At 41.0% G+C, this 23,368-nt stretch overlaps 1 protein-coding gene across 14 annotated transcripts in view; it reads left to right on the top strand.

The window, feature by feature from the left end:
• The first annotated feature begins 14,282 nt into the window (after window positions 1–14,282).
• Window positions 14,283–23,368, top strand: part of bptf (bromodomain PHD finger transcription factor) — a 149,386-nt gene continuing 140,300 nt past the window's right edge. For all 14 annotated transcript variants that reach the window (XM_072558858.1, XM_072558859.1, XM_072558861.1 and 11 more), the window contains exon 1: window positions 14,283–14,773. In XM_072558858.1, the coding sequence (XP_072414959.1) occupies window positions 14,293–14,773 (481 nt within the window). In that variant the 5' untranslated portion in view covers window positions 14,283–14,292. The remainder of the gene's footprint in view (window positions 14,774–23,368) is intronic.

The following is a 23,368-nucleotide window of genomic DNA, read 5'->3' as shown; positions in this document are numbered from 1 at the left end:
CTGAAGTGTTCCCCAACTGGGAGGGAACCCTCCTATCTGTTGATTGTTGTGCACTGCACATTCATCCGTTGTCGTAGCCTTTGCTCGGTTTCCCCAATGTACCATGCCTCCAGGCAACCTTGCCTGCAACGTATAAGATAGACAACGTTGGCTTTTAAATGGTCAGGGGTAGCCATGGGCATACGTATGGGCCCCAGCTATGCCTGTCTCTTTGTTGGCTACGTAGAGCAGTTGATCTTCCGTAATTACACCGGCACCACTCCCCACCTCTTCCTCCGCTGCATTGATGACTGCATTGGCGCCAATTCGTGCTCCTGTGAGGAGGTTGAGCAATTCATCAACGTCACCAACACATTCCACCCTGACCTTAAATTTACCTGGACCATCTCTGAAACCTCCCTCCCCTTCCTGGACCTCTCCATCTCCATTAATGACGATCGACTTGACACTGACATTTTTTACAAACCCACCGACTCCCACAGCTACCTGGATTACACCTCTTCCCATCCTACCTCTTGCAAAAATGCCATCCCATATTCCCAATTCCTCCGCCTCTGCCGGATCTGTTCCCAGGAGAACCAGTTCCACCACAGAACACACCAGATGGCCTCCTTCTTTAGAGACCGCAATTTCCCTTCCCACGTGGTTAAAGATGACCTCCAACACATCTCATCTACATCCCGCACTTCCGCCCTCAGACCCCACCCCTCCAACCATAACAAGGATAGAACGCCCCTGATGCTCACCTTCCACCCTACCAACCTTCGCATAAACCAAATCATCCGCCGACATTTCCGCCACCTCCAAACAGATCCCACCACCAGGATATATTTCCCTCCCCACCCCTTTCCACCTTCCACAAAGACCATTCCTTCCGTGACTACCTGGTCAGGTCCACGCCCCCCCTACAACCCACCCTCCCATCCTGGCACTTTCCCCTGCCACCGCAGGAACTGTAAAACCTGAGCCCACATCTCCTCCCTCACCTCTATCCAAGGCCCTAAAGGAGCCTTCCACATCCATCAAAGTTTTACTTGCACATCCACTAATATCATTTATTGTATCCGTTGCTCCCGATGCGATCTCCTCTACATTGGGGAGACTGGGCGCCTCCTAGCAGAGCACTTTAGGGAACATCTCCAGGACACCAGCACCAATCAACCACACCGCCCCGTGGCCCAACATTTCAACTCCCCCTCCCACTCTGCCGAGGACATGGGGGTCCTGGGCCTCCTTCACCGCCGCTCCCTCACCACCAGACGCCTGGAGGAAGAACGCCTCATCTTCCGCCTCGGAACACTTCAACCTCAGGGCATCAGTGTGAACTTCAACAGTTTCCTCATTTCCCCTTCCCCCACCTCACCCTAGTTCTAAACTTCCAGCTCAGTAACTGTCCCCATGACTTGTCCGGACTTGTCCTACCTGCCTATCTCCTTTTCCACCTATCCACTCCACCCTCTCCTCCCTGACCTATCACCTTCATCCCCACCCCCACTCACCCATTGTACTCTATGCTACTTTCTCCCCACCCCCACCCTCGTCTAGCTTATCTCTCCACACTTCAGGCTCACTGCCTTTATTCCTGATGAAGGGCTTTTGCCCAAAATGTCGATTTCGAAGCTCCTTGGATGCTGCCTGAACTGCTGTGCTCTTCCAGCACCACTAACCCAGAATCTGATTTCCAGCATCTGCAGTCATTGTTTTTACCTCTTTTAAATAGTCATGTTGATTTCAGTTCTTTCATATGTAAATTTTCTTAAAGTTGCATTCTCAAGTGAACTTTAACAATAGGTGCCATGTTAGCCCAGATCATGCACTGAAGGTGTGACGTGCCCAGTGTGAGGCTGTCTGTGCCCCAGTGTTCAGACTAATTCTAACCTAAAAAAGGGATTTACAGACTCTTACATGGATTCATGCAGTTTTTGAGCAAAATAAAATGTAATTCTGCAAGTACAAATTCACCCCACAAACTTATATATGTTTGCATGTGGGTATGTATGTGAGGGGGGTATGATTGTCTGTGAGAGAGTGTGTGAATGTACTTGCAGAATTACATTTTATTTTGCTCAAAAACTGCATGAATCCACGTAAGATTCTGTAAATCCCTTTTTTAGATTAGAATCAGTCTGAACTTCAAGGCTCAGACAGCCTCACACTTTCAATGCATTATCTGGGCCAACATGGCATCTATTGTTAAAGTTCACTTGAGAATGCAACTTTAAAAAAGTTCTGTTATTTACAGATGAAAGAACTGAAACCATCGTGCCCACTTAAAAGATGAGAGACTTAACAAACAATCTGAGTCTTTTTCAATACAGTTTCAGTTACATCACATTGTAAACTTTTGCTATAAATTCTGTGTCCTACAATCTTATACTCCGCAACCACCTGATGAAGCAACAGCACTCTGAAGGCTAGTGCTTCCGAATAACTTGTTGGACTATAACCCGGTGTTCTGTGATTTTTAACCTCAAACTAATGCGAAAGTCAAGGACAAAAGGGTAACTAGGGAGAGAATAGGGTCCCTCAAAAATCAGCAAGGCAGCCTTTGTGTGGAGCAGCAGAAAATGGGGGAGATATTAATTAAGTATTTTGCATCAGTATTTACTGTGGAAAAGGATATGGAAGATATAGAATATAGGGAAATAGATGGTGACATCTTAAAAAATGTCCATATTATAGAAGAGGAAGTGCTGGATGTCATGAAATGCATAAAACTGGATAAATCCCCAGGACCTGATCAGGTGTACCCGAGAACTCTGTGGGAAGCTAGTTAAGTGATTGCTGGTTCTATTGCTGAATTATTTGTATCATTGATAGTCACAGGTGAGGAGCTGGAAGATTGGAGATTGGCGACTATTAAAGAAAGGTGGTAAGGACAAGCCAGGGAACTATAGACCAGTGAGCCTGCTGTCGGTGGTGGGCAATTTGTTGGAGGGAATCCTGAGGGACAGGATGTTCATGTATTTGGAAAGGCAAGGACTGATTCGGGATAGTCAACCTGGCTTTGTGTATGGCAAATCATTTCTCACAAACTTGATTGAGGTTTGAAGAAGTAACAATGAGGATTGATGAGGGCAGAGTAGTAGATGTGATCTATATGGACTTCAGTAAGGCATTCGACAAGGTTCCTCAGGGGAGACTGGTTAGCAAGGTTAGATCTCATGGAATACAGGGAGAACTAGCCATTTTGATACAGAACTGGCTCAAAGGTAGAAGACAGAAGGTGGTTGTGGAGGGTTGTTTTTCAAACTTGAGGCTTGTGACCAGTGGAGTGCCACAAGGATCGGTGCTGGGTCCAGTACTTTTCATCATTTATATAAATGATTTGGATGTGAGCATAAGAGATACAGTTAGTAAGTTTGCAGATGACACCAAAATTGGATATGTAGTGGACAGCGAAGATGGTTACCTCAGATTATAATGGGATCTTGATCAGATGGGCCATGGGCTGATAAGTGGCAGATGGAGTTTAATTCAGATAAATGTGAGGTGCTGCATTTTGGTAAAGCAAATCTTAGCAGGACATATACACTTAATGGTAAGGTCCTAGGGAGTGTTGCTGAACAAAGAGATCTTGGAGTGCAGGTTCATAACTCCTTGAAAGTGAAGTCACAGGTAGATAGGATAGTGAAGAAGGCATTTGATATGTTTTCCTTTATTGATCATGATGCGGCTGTACAGGGCATTGGTTAGGCCACAGTTGGAATATTGCGTGCAATTCTGGTCTCCTTCCGATCAGAAAGATGTTGTGAAACTTGAAAGGGTTCAGAAAAGATTTACAAGGATGTTGGAGGATTTGAGGTATAGGGGGAGGCTGAACAGTCTGGGGCTATTTTCCCTGGAGTGTCGGAGGCAGATGGGTGACCTTTTAGAGGTTTACAAAATTGTGAGGCGCATGGATAGTATAAATAGACAAAGTCTTTTCCCTGGGTTGAGGGAGTCCAGAACTAGAGGGCATACGTTTAGGGTGAGAGGGGCAAGATATAAAAGAGACCTACGGGGCAACTTTATCACGCAGAGGGTGGTACATGTATAGAATGAGCTGCGAGAGGAAGTGGTGGAGGCTGATACAATTGCAACATTTAAGAGGCATCTGGATGGGTACATGAATAGGAAGGATTTGGAGGGATATGGGCCAGGTGCCAGCAGGTGGGACTAGATTGTGTTGGGATATCTGATCGGCATGGACAGGTTGGACCGAAGGGTCTGTTACCCTGCTGTACGTCTCTATGACTCTATGACTCTAAATGCCTCATTAAACACTTACATGCCATATCCGTTATCTTTTTCAATTCATAACAAAAATATTTTTATCAATCATTAATTAAAGTTAAACTACAAACAAATGTATCTAAAAATAGTGTAGTGTCCTGTCAAAGTATGCAAGTGTTTTTAATGATTTTTTAAAAATGAGAATAAAGCTTAATTTAAAAATGCTAGGAGGTTGTTGATGATTTAGTAAGTAAGTGAGCTGCCCTGTGTGGTACTAGCTCTTACACATGATTAAACTCCATGATTCAGTAGTTTCAGTATGGACTGTGATGGGACACGATTGCCTCTAAAGCTCTCGCTGTCTCTCGTTATTGTTTTCACAAATGGCTTTTCAATGTGGAGAAATGTGAAGTATTACAGCTATCATCAGCAAAGAAAGCAAAGACTTAATTGGCTTCAAAGCACTTAGAGAGTCCTGAGGTTATGAAAAATGCTATGTCAACACAATTTCTTTATGATGGTCTTTCATTTTAATTCTTCATCCCTCACACTGACAAATCTGTCTTTGGACTGCTGCATTGCTTGAAGAAACAGCACCTCATCTTTCAATTAGGCACATGGAGAGAGTGAGGACTGCAGTTGCTGGAGATCAGGATGTGGTGCTGGAAAAGCACCCCACCGCCAAATTGTAGCCATTGGAAGCCTGGAGGAAGTACTCCTCATCTTCTGCTTTGGGACCCTCCAATCACACAGGATCAATGTCAATTTCACCAGTTTCCTGATCTCCCCTCCCCTCCCCCACCTTATCCCAGATCGAACCCTCCAACTCTGCACTGCCCTCTTGAACTGTTCTACCTGTCTATCTTCCATCCCACCAACCATTCCAACCTCCACTCTGACCTATCACCATCACCCCCCACCTTCATCTACCTATCACATTCCCAGCTACCATTCCCCCCCCCAGCCCCACTCCCTCCTATTTATCTTTCAGCCCCCTTGTGCCACACCCACATTCCTGATGAAAAGCTTCGGATGGATACTGGAAAAGTGGACTGTCCTGCTCCTTGGATGCTGCCTGACCAGCTGTGTTTTTTCAGAACTACACTTTTTGACTTTCAGTTAGGCATAGCCTACCAGACTCAACATTGTGTTGGGAGACAGTGAGGTTTGCAGATGCTGGAGATCAGAGTTGAGAGTGTGTTGCTGGAAAAGAACAGCAGGATCCGAGGAGCAGGAAAATTGAGGTTTCGGGCCAGAGCCCCACATACTCTCAACTCAACACTGAGTTGAACAACTTCAGTCCATATTGTCTATGCCCAACTTGTTGCTCTTTCTTTGTTTTATTTCTCTTCCTTGCCTTTCATCAGCACTCACTTGCCCTTGGCACATCTTTCCTTGTTTCTTTTCTTGCCAAATCACTACTCTGTTTATCCCTGGAGGATTAACTTCTTTAATCCAATCTCTCCAATCTTTCACTTTATCACAATGTTCTTCTTGTCCCACCCAATCACCCACTGCTCAAAACCTATTACTTCTTACTAAACTTTTCCCTGAACTCATGGAAGATAATTGACTTGAAACATTATTTATTTAACTCTCTCTTAAAGGTGCAACTTGACCTGCGGAGTATTTCCATCATGTAGTGTTTCTTTTTCTTCCTTTATTATTGTTTGTTCGACAAACTATCTTTTTATTATCTTGTACATTACTTAGAAAACATGGATTATTCCTTGATTTGGTGTCACAAAGTCAATACTGAGGCTTCCCAGGATGAAGACTGTTGACATTCAACTTGAAAAAAATGAGGAGCTGTTCAAGGTCTTTTGAAGAATTATTGTCACTGAATTAACTCAGGTTCAATTTCTAACTTGAAAGACAAGGTGTGAAAATATTATTTACTGTAAGAAATGTTGTCAGAAGATGTCAAGATTTTCTGTTCATTGTTTAAACTTGCAGACTTATCTCATTATACTTACATACTCCTTAGTATTTTACTGAATGTTTTATTTCATTTCAGAAACATATATTTTCATTATTTTAACACATAAAATCTATTATGCATTTACATTTTCTTTTGTTTGAAATTTGAGGAATTTTTCAGAGTTCCTCCCTTTGTGTTTTAGACTTCTTTGGGAGATTGTTTGACTGTGGACTGTGAGGGCATGTGCCAAGTGTAATTTTTATCCTTTCATGAGATGTGGGCATCACTGGCTAGGCCAGCATTTTCGGTGAGTCACATTCTTGAAGTGCTGGAGTCTGTATTAGGTACAATTTGTTTAGGGAAAGAGTTCCAGGATTTTTAATCTCATGACAATGAAGGAACAGCTATATAGTTCTCAATCAAGGATGTGTGGATTGGAGGGGTATTTGCAGGTGACGTCCCATGCAGCAGGTACCTTTGTCTTCCTAGGTGGGAGAGGTCCTGGGTTGAAAAGTGCTGACAAAGAAGTCTTACTAAGTTGCTGCAGTGCATTTTGGATACGCTGCTGCCACTGTGCGATGCTAGTGGAGTGAGCTAATATTTAAGCTGATGCTGAGCTAGCAGACTGCTATGTCCTGGATTCAGTGTTGTGCTTTGTGGACAGGCTTTAAGGATGTAGGAGGTGAGTTACTCACTGTAGAATTCATAATTTCTGACCTACTTTCGTATTCACTGGATTATACAGCTAGTCCAATTCAGATCTGGATAATGGTAACTGTGGAATTGTGTTCAAATAACAACTGAAATCGGTGAGTGGCAAAAATAGCCTTTTTTATTCAGCAACCCTGGTAACACAAATTTGAGGTGGTGATAGAATCCCCAAACACAATTCTCACACTAACTTTTTATTCACAGTTTTAACATATATTAAAATTTGGTGTTCCATTGTTTTATCTATAGTACACAAAGGTTTGAGGGGCTGCTGTCCTGGGAGACAGGAAATGGGTTAAAACATGTGCTAAATACTGGCTGCTATTCCTGATAGAATTAAGAGTGTCTGTCTGATCTGCTTGCATAATTAATAGCAGTTAGTTCTTTTGTCTTTCAAGTTAGTAAATGTTAGTAAAATGTACTCGGCCTATCTGCTCTAAATAAGTTAGAAATTTTACTTGTACTTAATTAAAGAATAAAGGATATTAAATTAATGACTGCAGCTGGGTTGTAAGATTTGTTTACTGTTTTGTCAGTGTGAGTTTCATTCATTCATGCAATTTCACATAAGTGCTGTTTGACAGTTAATTTCTTAAAGGATAACAGCCCAGTTAAAAGGGACTTAACAAGTACATACTAATTGAGGAAAATGTTTGGTGTTCTGTAATCTAGTCAGGTCTGAGAGGTGGGGTTGGTAAGGGCTGATTAATAGTATAATCTTTCCATAGTTTCAGGTAGGTCATAGAGATGTGGTGGTGCGGTAGGTATTGTTCTGAATAGGTTAGTAGTCTTTGATATTTATTCAGAGGTAGCTTTTGATGTAAATAGGTCTGAAATGGTTGAAGGTTTGAGGGAGCAGTAATGGATTTGGAAGTATTGCTTTAATTTTAGTCCATCTTGCCATAGTAAAATATACTACAGAACCATGGTTTTAAGAATGAAAGAATGAAACTGTGTTATAGTAAATAACAGGTTAGTAAAGGGTTATGAATGAATGAACAGGAACTCGGTATTAATGAATATAATGAGCTGGCGAGTGAATTATAATGATAACCTATAACACTATATTTCACAGCATCCCACACCCAAGATGTTGATAGTGGGAGATTCAGCATTGGGATTACCATATGTCAAGTGGAGAAAGTCACATTCTCTTTGAGGATGGTCATTCCTTGGCACTTGTGTGATGAAAATTCTATTTGCCATTTGTCACTCAAAGCATGGTTACTGTCCAGGGTTACTGTTTGTTGCATGTGGACATGAACTGCTTCAGTTGCTAATGGGTATGATTGTCCACCTAAGAAATTACATGTCACTGCCCACGGTATTGTAGATCCTCATGTAGCTGATGAGCCCAATCCTAGAGCCACATTTCCAACATACAGTTGGCTGGTGTTTCTGGGAGGTGGAATCAGTCCTTTGCCTTGAGATTGTTGACATTCTTTTCTCCAAATCCTTTTCCAGACTCCTTCCCACTGATGGCATTCTCAAAGAATTGTGTTCCTTCACACGGGAACTTCCTTGGAGTCAGTTTCTTCTATACAAAGGTCTTCCATGCATCTATATTGCCGTCCTTGAGGGAAATCTTCAAGGAGTCTGCTTTAACTTCCTCTTGTTCAAGTGCCTAGACGAGATGATTTAGTTTGGCAGTCGGATCTCAGGCATCCTCAGCAAGTGTTGGAACCCAAAGTAGAAGGTAGGAGACTGGAAGAACACAGCATCAGGGAGTGCACAAGTCAACGTTTCTGAAGAAGTGATACACACAAAATGTAAACGTCGACTTCTGCACTTCCTGATGCTTCTTGTGCCTATCCACATCCTAAGCATGTGGCCAGCTCAGTGGAATTGGCTTTGAATGATTGTGGCCTCAATGCTGGTGCTATTGGCTGTTTCAAGGACACTGATGTTGAGACTCATGTCCTCCCAAATGATTCAGAGAATCTGTCTCAAACAGTCTCAAATAGAAGATGGCACTTCTGAAAAGATTTGAGTGGTGTCTATATATAATCTAGACTTCAAAGCCATTTAGAAGAATAGGAAGGATGACTGCCATTTACACAAGGGTCTTGGTATCTGCACAGATGTTACAGTTGCCAAATGGCCTAATCTTTCTGCATCCGAAGGGAGTGCTCACAGATGCAATGTTGAATCACTGCATTGGTAGCAGCCCTAGATAAGAAGTAACTTCCCTGGTAATGAAATTGTTCCATGTTGGGAAGATTTCTCTGTTGATCTTAATGTAGAGATGAACTGGAAGTTGACTAGGGATGGATTTGAGGTAAACATTTGAGTCTTCTTGAAGCTGAGGCTGAGACTAATTCTTTGGTACTCTCCCACAAATGCTTTAAGTAAGGCGAGAAGATTCTCTCCCGAGAGAGAAGAGATGACATTGCATTCCATATGCTGAAATTCCACAAGCAAGGTGGGTGTAATTTTCTTCCTGGATTTCAATCAGTTGAGGTTGAAATGTTTTTCATCCATCCTGTAGATTATGTCCACACTACCGGGAAGCTTGTTCTCTACAAGATAAAGAATGGTGGTGATGAAGATGGAGAAAAGAGTAGGGTGATGATACTTGTCTTAACCTCAAGTGATTCTGTTATATTACTATCAGCAAGAACAGTTGGTGATATCTTGTCATGGAGGAGATGGAGGACGTTGATGAATTCCTCTGGACAGCTGGCCTTTGACAAGGTCTTCCATACCTGTACCTGATTGACTGTGTCAAAAGCCTTTCAAATCGATGAAGGCCATACTGCTTCAGTATCTGAGCTGTAAATGGTGCTGGATGATGTGCATTCATCAGCGAACATCTCCATTCTTGTCCTTATGATACAGGAGTGAGTGAGCAAATTATTGTCATGTGTGTGCCACATGTTAACACTGTCGTAGAGTTATAGAGATGTACAGCATGGAAACAGACCCTTCAGTCCAACCTGTCCATGCTGATCAGGTATCCCAACTCAATCTAGTCCCACCTGCCAGCACCCAGCCCATATCCCTCCAAACCCTTCCTATTCATATATCCATCCAAATGCCTCTTAAATATTGCAATTGTACCAGCCTCCACCACTTCCTCTGGCAGCTCATTCCTTGCACTTACCACCCTCTGTGTGAAAAGGTTGCCCCGTAGGTCTCTTTTATATCTTTCCCCTCTCACCCTAAACCTATGCCCTCTAGCTCTGGACTCCCCGACCCCAGAGAAAAGACTTTGTATATTTATCCTATCCATGCCCCTCGTGACTTTATAAACCTCTAAAAGGTCACCCCTCAGCCTCCGATGCTCCAGGGAAAACAGCCTTAGCCTATTCAATCTCTCCCTTTAGCCTTATCTGCTATGTATGTCCAGATGAAGGGCTTTTGCCCGAAACGTCGATTCTCCTGCTCCATGACCTGCTGTGCTTTTCCAGCATCACTGTTATGCAGCTTTGTATGTCCCCCAATTGTAACACATAATGGCTTTGTTTTTAAAAATTAGCATGGCAGCAAGTGCACAATTTTAATGATACAAATGAATCAAAACATCATAGTTCATATCATACTTGTAGACAATCATGAAAAATTGTAAAATGCAGGTCTCCTTAATTTATAGGAAAAAGTGAACTGCATCCTGCACTTTGTATTAAATCCATACAACATATGTTGTCAAGTTGAGTGTTATAGAGGACTGGGCTATTCATTTGCTTTCTTATTAGCAGAAAGGTGTTTTTCTTTTACTTCCTTAATTCCATTGCACATTTGTGGGGTTGTGGCAAAAGACAATAGCAATGAGTGGTGTACTGAGCAGGTGATAGTGCAAAACCAGGCACGAACTGGTCGAGTTAACTTCCAGTTTAATTGGTTTCTATCTTATATCTTCTCCGACGACTACGGTCCTTGTTCAGTACAGTTCCAAAATATCTCTTTCTACGTGTGAGTCTAAACACGGAGTATCAGCGAATTGTGTACTAGAGAAAGATGAGTGAGGCTTAACTTGTCATTCACATTAACAGGCAGATATGAGATTTTGACCAGGAGCATAAAGTTTTTACTTCAAAAAAAGTAAGACCTGGGGTTGAAGCAAAAATATAAAATGCTGGGGGGAAAAAACTCAGCAGTTGCGTCAGTAAGTGCGAAGAGAGAAGTAGAATTAATATTTAATGTTGAAAACCTTTTGTCCACTCATAGCTGAGCTACACTTTGGAGGTTCCACGGATTTCGAGTTGAGGAGGAAGGCATTAGGAGAAAGCCTATTCCCTAAAGGGTTGCAAGATAATGATCGAGTTGTGCAGAGCGAGGAAAACAAAGGACACAGGGAAACTCTGCGCCGAAACGCTTTCGCTTTGCGGAATTTCTTGCTTTGTTTGTTTCACTGTAAGGGTCCTTTTCATTGGCTGTCGGTGGAGGACGGTGTGTTATGAGAATGCTAATTGGCCATGGGCTGCTGCCGCCAAGCTCCAAAACCCCTTGTTACACCACCCTCCTCCCCGCGACCCTTTTGACTGTCACCCACTTGGGAATAAAGGGAGGGCGTAAAAGTTGGGCTCAACAGGATGCACCGCACTTTGGGCTCAAATTTTGCAACCGATCGGCGGAAATGCTCTGCTTTCCTGCCCTGTCTTATCCGGCTGGAGATTAAAAAGAGTAACCAATAGTGGAAAGCAAACATCCTCTCGCGTTTGTTGCAGAAAAGACAAGTTTCCGTTCCTTTTACACGGTGGGGGTTTAATGCAAAGTTTTTCTTTCACCTCACCAAATTGTTTTATAATCCAGCCCAGCACGCAATTTGCAAAAGCAAACTCCCAGACATTCAGAAAAAAATAGTAAAACGTTGTTTCATTGCACGAAAAACGAATTTCTTTTGCATTTTATTTTAAAATATGTGATATAAGCAACGGCGTTGTCATATTTGGAGAGTCTACAGCACAAAACAAAGATATTCGGCACATCTTAACTGTGTCCGTTAAAAACAATCACCTAACTATTGTAATCCCACTTTTCAGCACACGGCCCATAGCGTTGCATGCTTGCCATCGCAAATGCATACCTAAATACTTCTTAAGTGTTAATAGTTTCTACCTCTACCACACTGACAGGCAGTGAGTGAGTTCTACATTCCCACCGTTCTCTGTGTGAGAAAACATCTTCCTGACATCGCTTCTAAATCTACTGCCCCTTAGCTCAAATCTTTGCTCCTTGGTCATTGATCCCTCCCTCCAGGGGACAGTTCCTGCCTCTCATATAAATCTCAATCATATCCACAGTCAATCTCTTGGCTTTTATTTTGATGAATTTTGTCAGGTATTGTTGATAATACATATATAAGTAACTGCATTTTGGTCATTTACAAGGTTTTGTTAAATACACAACTTTGCAATTTTTACTTTGCATTCCAAGTTTATGTTAAATGACAAACTTACATTTATTTTGTTTGCATTTTACAATGTTCTGTTAAATATATAACATTAGATTTTACAAGTTTTTAATTTATTTAAATTTGCAGGTATCCTTTCATAAAACTTCTTTAAAATTATTTTACTAGTTAAATATAAAACATTGCACCAATGAAAACAGAAAACGCTGAATATATACAGCAGGTCTGGTGGCATGTATGGACGGAAAAGCAGAGTTAACGTTCAAGTTGAATCTAACTACCAGAATCTGCAGTGTTTTGCTTTTACAATAATTTTTTTCTTTCACTTTTTACAAATCTGTTAGATCTATAACATGAACATTGCAGTATTTTTGTTTTGCTTAAAAATCCCTTAGCTATAGAAAACCTTGTTTTTGTTCTATTTTATGAGGTTTAGTTTATATACATTTTTTTTCACATTTTACAAATTTGAAAAATGTTAGATAAAATGTTGCATTTGTTTTTGAGTTTTTGCTTATGTATATTTTCTTTTACATTCCACAAGTTTGTTTTATCTATTTATGAACGAGAGTAGGTATTTATGAGCTCCAATGTTCAATTAAAGATTATGGTTGAACATCTACTTCTGCGTCCCTTTACTTCATGGTAAAGTATGGAGTCAAAATTAACAAAGGACCACTGACATCTAGGGTCATAGAGATATACAGTGTGGAAACTGACCATTTGGTCCAACTGGTCTATGCCAACCATATATTCTAACCTAATCTAGTCCCATTTGCCAGCACCTGGCCAATATCCTTCCAAACCTTTCCTATTCATATACCCATCCGTATGCCTTTTAAATGTTGCAATTGTTCCAGCCTCCAGCACTTCCTCTGGCAGCTCATTCCACACACGTACCACCCTCTGTGTGAAAAGGTTGCCCCTTAGGTCCCTTTTAAATTTTTCCCATCTAACCCTAAACCTATGCCCTCTAGTTCTGGACTCCCTATTCAATAAAGAGAATTAGCTTGTGAGTGACTGCCCCACAAGTCAGGTCTCCATAACCTCCAGAATTGGGATTGAACCCTTCCTGTTGACTTTATTCTGCACCACATTCGAATATGTAAAACATTGCTTTTGTATCTTGTTTCACTTTTTGCTGATAAGTTTTTCTTTCAATTAATATCTTTGAAGACATTAGGAGGAAAGTATAAAGGGCATGTCGGAGGTAGGTTATTTACGCAGAGAGTTGTAAATGCATGGAATGTGTCGCCAGCTGTGGTGGTGGAAGCAGAGTCATTGGGAACATTTAAGCGACTGCTGGACATGCACATGGAGAGCAGTGAGTTGAGGGGTGCGTAGGTTAAGTTACTATATTTGACATTAGGATTAAATCTATGGGCTAAATGTTCTGTGCTGTACATTTCTATGTTCTAATTTACAGCTTTATAAAACATTGCATTGTTTTTCTTGTATCTTCTGTTTATATTTTCTTCCTCATTTAATAAATATGTCAGTGTGCACACACATATATATATATATATATATAGTTGCTTTCGCATTTTATAAACTGATGTTTCGAAAAATTGCATGAAACAAAAATTTGCTGGCTCTGTTTTGCTGGCTGAGGTTGTGTGTTTGTGATGTGTGAAGGGCCAGAGTTCCGGGGTTGCTGCTCGTGCCAGGTCCCGGGAGGCGGCGCGCGCGAGGTGCTGGCTGTGATGAAGGGGGGGGGGGCGGTCACGTGACCAGTTGACTGGTTGACAAAAATGGCGGCGATCCCCGAATACAACATGGATGCCGGAAGGTTGGAGTGAAGCAGGAGGCGACGGACGAGAAGGGGGAGGAGGGGGAATAGAGAGAGGGGGGGGTAAAAAAGGAAAAACAAAATAACAATAAACAGCTCGAGGCTCGGCGCCTCCCGCCCGGCATCTGCGGAAAAGGGAGGCGGGAAAGAGAGTCTCTGAAAATAATAATAATAATAAATCCAAATCTTTCTTCGCCCCTTTGGGGTGGGAGGGTTGAGGTGGTTTTGAGGGGAAGGTGAAGGAGGCAAAGGGGGGGTTAAAATAAAGTGAGGCGGAGCTGGAGGGGGTGGGGGGGAATCACCATGAGAGGAAGGAGAGGTAGGCCGCCCAAGACACTCGATGCTTCGCCGGCGGGAGGTGGCGGGGGACCGGCCGGCAGCCTGAGGTACCGGGCCACCGGGGTCGGCAGAGGCAGAGGGGCCGACCGGCGGCTGAATCACGTCGAAGCTGGCGGTAGAGGGAGCCGGACCTCGAGAGGCGGCAAGGCGGGGAGCCGGGGCAGGGCCAAGGCCGCGGCTCAGCAGCAACGACAAGGCAGCCGCTCCCGCAGGCTGACCGTCAACAAAGTCATCTACGACGACCACGAGAGTGAGGAGGAAGATGAGAGTCTGGTGTCCGAGGAAGACGACGATGACGACGAGGACGAGCGGGAGAACGAGGACGAGCAAGATTCGGATTATCACCAGGCCACCGAGGAGGAGGAAGAGGAGGATGAGGACGACGATGCTAGTTATTGCACAGAGAGCAGCTTCAGGAGTCACAGCACTTACAGCAGTACTCCAGGTAACGCTTCCAGCATCGCCAACCTCCCGTCCTTTTTTTTGTTAAAGAATGTATATTGTTCGATGGCATCTGCATGACATGTTTGGTTGTATTGTATGGAGACCTCACTTAGCCAGGTAATTACATATGCAAAATTCATCAAACTCTTTCTGCATCCGTGCATGCAACAGTTGCCATGAAATGACATTTACGAAATGCGACTTAACTATTAGGAAATGTAATCTAACTCAAACTATCATGATGATCCAGAGTTGCATTAGTTAATCGCGCAGAGTAAGTAGTTTGTTGAAGTGTTGTTGAATGGTTGGGATGTGACTAAACTCTACACACAAGCTGTTTAATGAGTTGGTTATGGGCTTGATGGGGATGAACCTCGGTGACAACTTGACAGCCCAATTGCTTTTGACATTAGGGAAACAACTTTTAAAACTGGTGCAGAGGTATGTATTTTTCAATTTTAAAGTAAATCTGTTTCTTTTCAGTTAATTTAACATGAGAAAAACAGGAAAATAAGGAAAATGTAAAACTAGGAACTTGAAACAAAATAATGGAAAATTCCAGCAATAACTCAGTCTTGATTATTAATTATTTTGTTTTGCCTGTTAAGAAACCGGTTTTAAGTCAGGATCCAGTCATCAGGACAGTTTAATAGTTTTTTCAGCCATGAACCTTGTTAGATGAAATAAGCGAAACACAGATGTACTCTGTATGTTTATATAAGATTTTGTAACTTTTACAACTGTGATTTTAAAATTGTTTGGAGGGTTAAAAAGTCTTATACTTTGGAAAATAATTGATAGATTACGCAAAAATTTCTCTTTTCAGAATTGTGTTCAGATTGTTTGTAAATTTCAAGAAGTTTATTTTCAAATATTAATTCTATTTATTAATAATATTGCTGAGATTTAGCTTCCTTGCCGTTCAGAAAGGTTAGAGACAAAGAAACCGCGGAAGCTGGAATCCAAGGTAGACAAGCAGGAGGCTGGAAGAAAACAGGAAGCCAGACACCATCAGGAGGTTGAGAAATCAACTTTTTGGGTGTACCCCTTCTTCAGGACTGGGGGTGGGTGTGGGGGAAGGGTGCCCACACAGGGTGGTGAGGTATGGACAGGTGAACATAGGTAGAGGGTTCAACCTGATTGGCAGAATGAATCCGGTTGGTAGCTGGAAGGAAGGGTCGATGGGAAGAATGGAAGGGAGAGGGACAGGCTGGGAAGGGATTTGGGGAATGGGAAGAGAGGTTATTGGGAAGGTTAAACAAGTTTTGTTTCTTAAAAGGAATATTGGATCATATTTTCACAGAATTTTGCATTTATAGTACAGCAAAATTTACAAATGGCAAACTTAAAAAAAACATAATGATTTATAAAGCAATCTTGAGTTGTAAGGATGTAATTTCTCCCTGAGAATCAAATTGACACCAACTGTCATTTTAGGTTTTAATCAAACTATTATGCACACCTCCATTGCATTGAGAGATGGGATTTGAACCTAGATCTTCTGACCCAACCATTATTTTGGGTGATGTAGTCATGTACTACAATTACTTAGAAAAATGATGTTTGATTAATTTTGACAAGCCCAACAAGTTTAATACGGGTCTGTATATTTAGGTTATGGATACCCCTCCCCTTCTGCATGCCAGTACCTCTTTTGGGTTCTAGTTCTTGCCATTGGTGATGATAGCGGCTTCAGTTCTTTTGACCTTCTTACATGCTTCACATGGCTGCACGTGGCACTCACCATTCAGACTGTAATTAATCCCAGGCTAACTTTCCTCTCCCTCAATGGGGCAATCAGGAAAAATTGAGCATTCTGCCTCTAGAAAGAGTCGAAAGTTGTGGTGCTTGAAAATCACAGCTGGTCAGGCAGCATCCAAGGAGCAGGAGAGTCGACGTTTTGGGCATAAGCCTTTCCTGATGACCCAACCATAATGATGAAGGTCTTATTCCCGAAATGTCGACTCTGAGGCTCCTTGGATGCTGTCTGATCTGGTATGCTTTTCCAGGGCCACACTTTTCAACTCTGACTCTCCAGCATCTGCAGTTCTCATTTTCTCTCTTTTTCATGTTGAAACCCACATCCCTATTGTCATCATGTCAAGAAAAACTTGTTTAATGTTCCCATCCTTGGCATATCTGCTTCACAGGAGAAAGTGAGGACTGCAGATGCTGGAGATCAGAGCTGAAAATATGTTGCTTGAATAGCAGGTCAAGCAGCATTCAAGGAACAGGAGAATCGACATTTCGGGCATGAGCCCTTCTTCAGGAATCTGAAGAAGGGCTCATGCCCGAAACGTCAATTCTCCTGCTCCTTGGATGCTGCCTGACCTGCTGCGCTTTTCCAGCAACACATTTTCATATCTGCTTCACAAACAGTCCACTCAGAACTCAACTTAGGACCTCTCTTCAATTGTGTTTTAAATAGCTATTACAAGTTTCCTTGAACATTACATTTCAGCACCCACCACGTTAAAACAATTAAGTACATCTGAAGTTTAAACTCATTATGTTATCTATATGAAAGTAACCCTCTCCAGTTAAGTCTCCAGTGTGACCTGTTGACCTTTGAGATTTCATTACTTTATCAATAAGCTTTCTGTCACACCTCTAACAGCCATTACTTTAATTGCAATGTCCCAGATCTTTAGAATAGTCTTGGAAACGTTAATACAGTTTTGCCTTCCTTTAAAAACCTACGTTATTTTGTTCTTGCAAAGCACACTTTCTATCTTTACCTGGAACCCCACTACTGCAAAGCACAATCATCTTGATTCAGTGTCATTATTTGTAAATCTCACAGTTTTTCTAAAGGAAGTTTGAAATAAAAATACAGCCATTAGGGTATTAATAATTTGCTTTATAACAAGCAAAAATAGTTGCTTTAAATTGTCATGATGTGCCATATGCCTCATCACTTCAAATCAAATTTTTGGTTACAAGTGTTTGAGGTAAGTACTGATCGATTAATGTTGTTTCTCTTATTTTGTACCTGGTTATGGATGTGGTAAGCGTTCAAAAGCTGTTTTGACAAATGTTTTGGTTAATGATATAGGTCTAGACTGCTCTTCTGTCAATGATACTTGTAAATTAACTTAAATGTCAAAAACTAAAAAGTGAATTAAATGCTCGATGTTACATTCTTCAGTGGTCTTAAAACTCAACAAAAGTGCACTTTGAATGGGCAGTCAGCTTATTAACACTTGTTTTTTTTTCTAAAATGCCATTTAACCCCTTCTTCTATTTTGCCATTCAATTAGATTATTTCTGATCTGTGATTTGATTCCATATCTTTATCATGCTGTATCTGAACCAATGGTTGTGAGCCAAATGCTCAGTCATTTGAGCTGACAGTGTTTGTGCATTATTTTTCTTGTTAAAATTGGACTTTAGCACAGTTAAGAATGGAAAAGTAATTAAATAGTGCAACCCAGCAGGAGGCCATTTAGCCTGTTCTCTCTGCGCTTCTTTTGAAGATCAACCCAGTTAGATCCTCTTTCACTCAATGTCTAATTCTCATTCCCCCCCCCCCCCGCTTCTCCCCCCCAGTCTATTCGTGTAACTGTAATTCCTCATCCCTGGAGCTATTCTAGTAAATTGCTCTGTACTCTCTCCAAAGCTTTCATGTTCTTCCTAATGTGCGTCCAGATTTTGATGCAGTTTTCCAGCTGAGGTAGTGTTTTACATGTGTTTAGTGTAACCTTTCTTTTCCACTCTGTCTTGAATTAAAAAGAAAACAGTCCCTTGTGCTTTATTAACAACATCCTGATGCTTTCTAAGAATTTGTACCCAATGTAATGCTTTCACTAAGCAGCAGTTGCGTTTCAACAACTCCGGTCATTGTAGGGATCTTTAGTACTGTATCCACAAGTGTCAGTACTTTCTATCATGTTGTTTCAGTTTGTGAACAGCACTTGAGCCACACTTGGATAATTCAATTTAAAATAGCATCCCATGATTGATTTGAGCAAAATATTTAACAATATTTATTGGATCTGGATTTTCAGCCTTCCCTCAAAAACACTTCCAAACTTTTTTTCTTTTTCATCTCCATCTTCCCTGTCATAACATGCTGCTTTGAAGTTTATAACGTTTGTTTGAATTACATAGCTGTATTCTCACTCAGCAATATTTCAAAAGTTTAGGAGATTTGTGATACAAATAATCCTAAATTCCTATTGCATAGATATTGTATGTTATATACATGCAGGTTATTTTGAAGTCATGCAAGATGGGAGATCTTGACCAGCATGTTTCTATGTAGTAGCTTGTGTTTTCAGCAGTAAAAGTTGGTGTGGTAGAAGTGAGAAGCAAGTGCAACTGAATCTACACTTCTGTGCCTCATTGGGGACAGATGCTTACTATTGACATGTTCATGTAATAATGATTGGAATGAAAAATTTGACAGATAATTGTTGAAATTGGTTGGATGGGAATAAGACTGATACTTGCCAATCAAAATCTATACTGACTTAACTTTGAATCAGTTATTGTAACAAATCCTGGGAGTGCAAATATGATTAGATGACCTAAAATGTATTCTTTGCCAGATAAGGAACACATTTATAGATTGGCTAGTGTTGTATGACCATACCCAGATAACAACATTTTTTAAAGTAGTGTATTTTTAAAGAAAGTAATTTAGTTTTGTGAGAGTAAAATGTTCATTTTCCTAAGTTTTTGCTTGTGGGCAATTTATAGTGAACACAACCTGGTTTTTACAGTTACCAATAGGTGATCAATAAACCTTTTTCTTTTGTAAATTTTGTCTCAAGAAACAGAATCTTTGACCATTACTTCATAAGGCTAATGAACCTATTGTGACCACACATTTGCTAGTTCTATGAATTCAAAGACGGTGGAAAGTTTGAAACTATGCATTGAGTAAATGTTTACAAATGTAAGAGTCATTTAGTAGTGTGTGAAATTACATTGGTGGTAACTGAACCTTGTGTGTTTTAAATGTGTTTAGTGTAATCTTTCATATGAGATGTCTTTGTAGGCATCTTTATCACTGGCATGAGTTTGGAGTGGCTCATATTCTGGCCCCAGTATTCCTGTATTCTGCTGTCAAGTTAATATTTGGTTTTCTGTCGCCAGCTACATGAGAAATTTTGTTTGAGTTTTCTCTGTAGATCTGATATTTTATTCACTTTTATTTGGATGTTGATGTGAGACAACTTTGACCAGAATTGAAATTTTATGAGTTGTATTGTTGATAACACTAAACAAGATTCGTGGATGGCAAATAAAGTAACTGAACAGTTAATTTGTTGTGGTTGTGCTAGTTGAAAAATAGTTGGCAAGGGTACAGAGAGAGTTCCATACACTTGAAATAGTCCCAAAGAATCTTTTACATACACCTGAACAGATAGATGGTGCTCAAACATAGCTTGCATCTGAAGTATGTCACCCTTAACACTAAAGTATTCCTAATGTTACTTTGAAAGATCTGTCCTCCTGATGTACTCAGCTCTGTTGTTGTGATTCCAGCACCTGTGCCTTGTAAGAGAGCAACAAATATTGTCAGTTAGTCATTTTCAAATTTCTGAATTATGCCATCTGTAAATTCTGAACTGTGAATGTGGCATTTCTGTCAGTTAGCTATAAATATAATAAAATTCCAACATCTACCTTCCTTCTGAGAACTGCCATTTGTCATGCATTGAACAAATCAGGAGAGCCTACCTATTTGATTATATTTCCAAGCTGCCTCGGCAGTATAATCAGAAAATGACACAGACACCAGAGCAGCCAGCTAAATTAAGACTGTGCTGTCCTGATTGTTTTGTTCATGATGTGATTTTTCTAACTGGATTATCAGATGACCTGTTCTTAGGCTTTCACTTGTAGCTACAGTAGGATGGTCATTAGCAGGTTAAAATCCTGAACAAACCTAATGATTATTAGTTGTTTCGTAAACATTTTTGTATTGTTCTAGCACTGCGATTCACCATTGCTTACACTTCAGTATAGCCTTTGACAAGATTCTACGGGTAGAGTAATTAATCAAATGGATCACATGGGATATAAGGTGAGCTTGCCAAAGGAGCCAGGGTGGTGGTGGAGTATTGTTTGTCAGACTGGAGGCCTGTGATAAGTGCTGTATTGCAAAGATTGGTGTTGGTCCACTTTTGTATGTCATTTTATATAAATGATTTGGATGAGAACATAGGAAGCATGGTTAGTAAGTTTGCAGCTAACACCAAATTCACTCGTCTGCCCACCCCTGGACACCATGGCACAACTTAGCATGGACAGTCGACCTAACCTGCACTTCTTTGGACTATAGGAGGAAATTGGAGCAACATGTGGAAACCCATGCCGACGTGGGAAGAATATGCAACTTCCACACAGTCACTCAAGGCTGGAATCAAACCTGAGTCCCTGGCACCGAGATAAGAGTGCTAACCACTGAGCCACCATACTGTTCAAAAGCATATTATGATTTTTACTCCCTGTTATATTTCCATGGTGAATATTGCTTAGTCATCTTTTTAGATATCCTCTGCTGAATTAAGGATTCAATTGAGGAAAGAAGGTGAATAATGTTTATTTTTGTCATGATTCATAGAAATGTACAGCAAGGCAATAGATCCTTCTGTCCATGCTGACCAGATATCTGAAATGAATCTAGTCCCATTTGCTAGTAGTTGCCCCATATCCCTCCAAACCCTTCCTATTCATATACCTATCCAGATGCCTTTTAAATGGGTTCGGGAGATATGGGCAAAGCCTCCACCATCACCTCTGGCAGCTTATTCCGTACATGCACCACCCTCTCTATGCCAACGTTGCCCCTTAGGTCCCTTTTTAAATTTCTTCCCTCACCTTAAACCTATGCTATCTTGTTCCCCATTTTATAATTCGCCTACTGTTCAATTTTAGGACAGAAAACACACTCCCTTTTGTCATGCCTCAGTGACTGCTATTGGACCATCCTGTTGTATAATAATGTAATTTTTTTTCTTCTCTATAACAGAAGAATATCTTACTCAAAAACTGTTTACACTGAGATCAGAGATTTGATGTATGTGGAGCATATTAGGAGTAAACAAGTATGTTATCCTCGTAGGTTTAGTGAAGGGCATGTAACTTACTGATATTAAATATGAAACAGTTAATGGATAATCCAGAATTGTATAAATTGTTTTGGGTGTTATGCTTTAGTTGATGGCATAGATCACAGAAAAGTCCAAGTACTGCATCAGGCAGTAGGTAGGAAATAGTCTTCGTTTGAAAGTTTCTTCATTTGGTGCAGGCCAACACAAACAGCAGAAGGAAAAACCAAATCATTTCACCCACCTGACTCTTCAAACATAATCTGCCCCACCTGTGACAAGTCCGGGCTGCTCAGTCACTTTGGGAACTCCCAAATCCAGAGTGGAAGAATCTGTCCTCTGTTTCAAGGGACATCCTAAGAAAGTATGAGAACTTTGGGCAAGAGTAGGCAATTCAGCCCCTGAAGTCTGCTTTGCCATTTGATGTGATCAGGCTCATCTCATCTCAACCTCACTCCACTTTCCTGTCTCCTCCCCATAACCCTTCAACCCATTATTTATTAGAAATCTATCTATCTACCTATCTATCTATTTCAATTCAATCAGTGCCCCAGCATCCACCACACTCTGGAGTGGTGAATTCCACAAATTCATGCCCTTTTTGAGAGAAGTAATTTTTCCTCATCTCTGTTCTAAACACTGAACATAAAAAAGACCTGTTCTAGATTATCCCTCGGTTCTAGAAGATTAGAAGTGAAAGAGTATGGTGAATCATTTGTCTTGATTGGGTAGGCTCTAGTTTAGTTTAGAAAAACGTCAATTGCTCATTGAGGAGAGAATTTTGAGATGGAGTGGTTAAACTGTTGTGTATTCATACGAGCTGATTCCACAAAAGTATTGGATGATGTAGAGGAGTCAGTCACACTGGTTGTGCAGTGCGCACAACATGATAGCTTAAACAGAAAAGGTTTTTTCTTTGTTTTTTTTAAAGAGTTGAGCAAAAGAGCATGATGGAGGCCCTTGGGTGAACTGTATTGTGCTGCCGGATAACAAAAAGCAGTTCAAGACAATAAGAATGGAGAAGAATGTTTGTGCATGTCAAATTGCATCTGAGAAAATCTAACCATAAAATCTTCTGTGCATATCAGTTAATTTTATATTGCAAAGATATACTTTATTCATAAAAAAATTCTTTGTGTACAAACAAAAGATAACAAAACAATTCTGTGCACTCTTTGCCACAGGGAAAAAAAATCAAAACATTGGAATTTGACATTCCTCAGGGCTTCCCTGCAGTTACAAACAAAGGCATTATTTACTCATGCAGGACACTGTTTATCTTCCTTTTGAGGCAGTGAAGGGGGTCTGATAACTGAATGGACCCTTGTTATACTTTGGTAGAAACCCCTTAGGCAGTGGTCTTTCTTGACTGTGTCTTGACGGCAGCTGCCCCAAGCTATTGTATCCTTGAACATGTAGACCATTCCCAGTTTGCAACACTCAGCCAAGGTCAACTCTTTACACTTCTCACTCTTTTCCTACATGGTCTGGACGATATTTTGTGCTGACCACTGCATGATGGATTTGTGGTTGTT

Source organism: Chiloscyllium punctatum, chromosome 39, assembly GCF_047496795.1.
Source record: "Chiloscyllium punctatum isolate Juve2018m chromosome 39, sChiPun1.3, whole genome shotgun sequence".
In the NCBI taxonomy this organism is placed as follows: domain Eukaryota; kingdom Metazoa; phylum Chordata; class Chondrichthyes; order Orectolobiformes; family Hemiscylliidae; genus Chiloscyllium; species Chiloscyllium punctatum.
The sequence above is the reverse complement of the archived record's forward strand: the minus strand, read 5'-3'. Positions and strand labels throughout refer to the sequence as shown.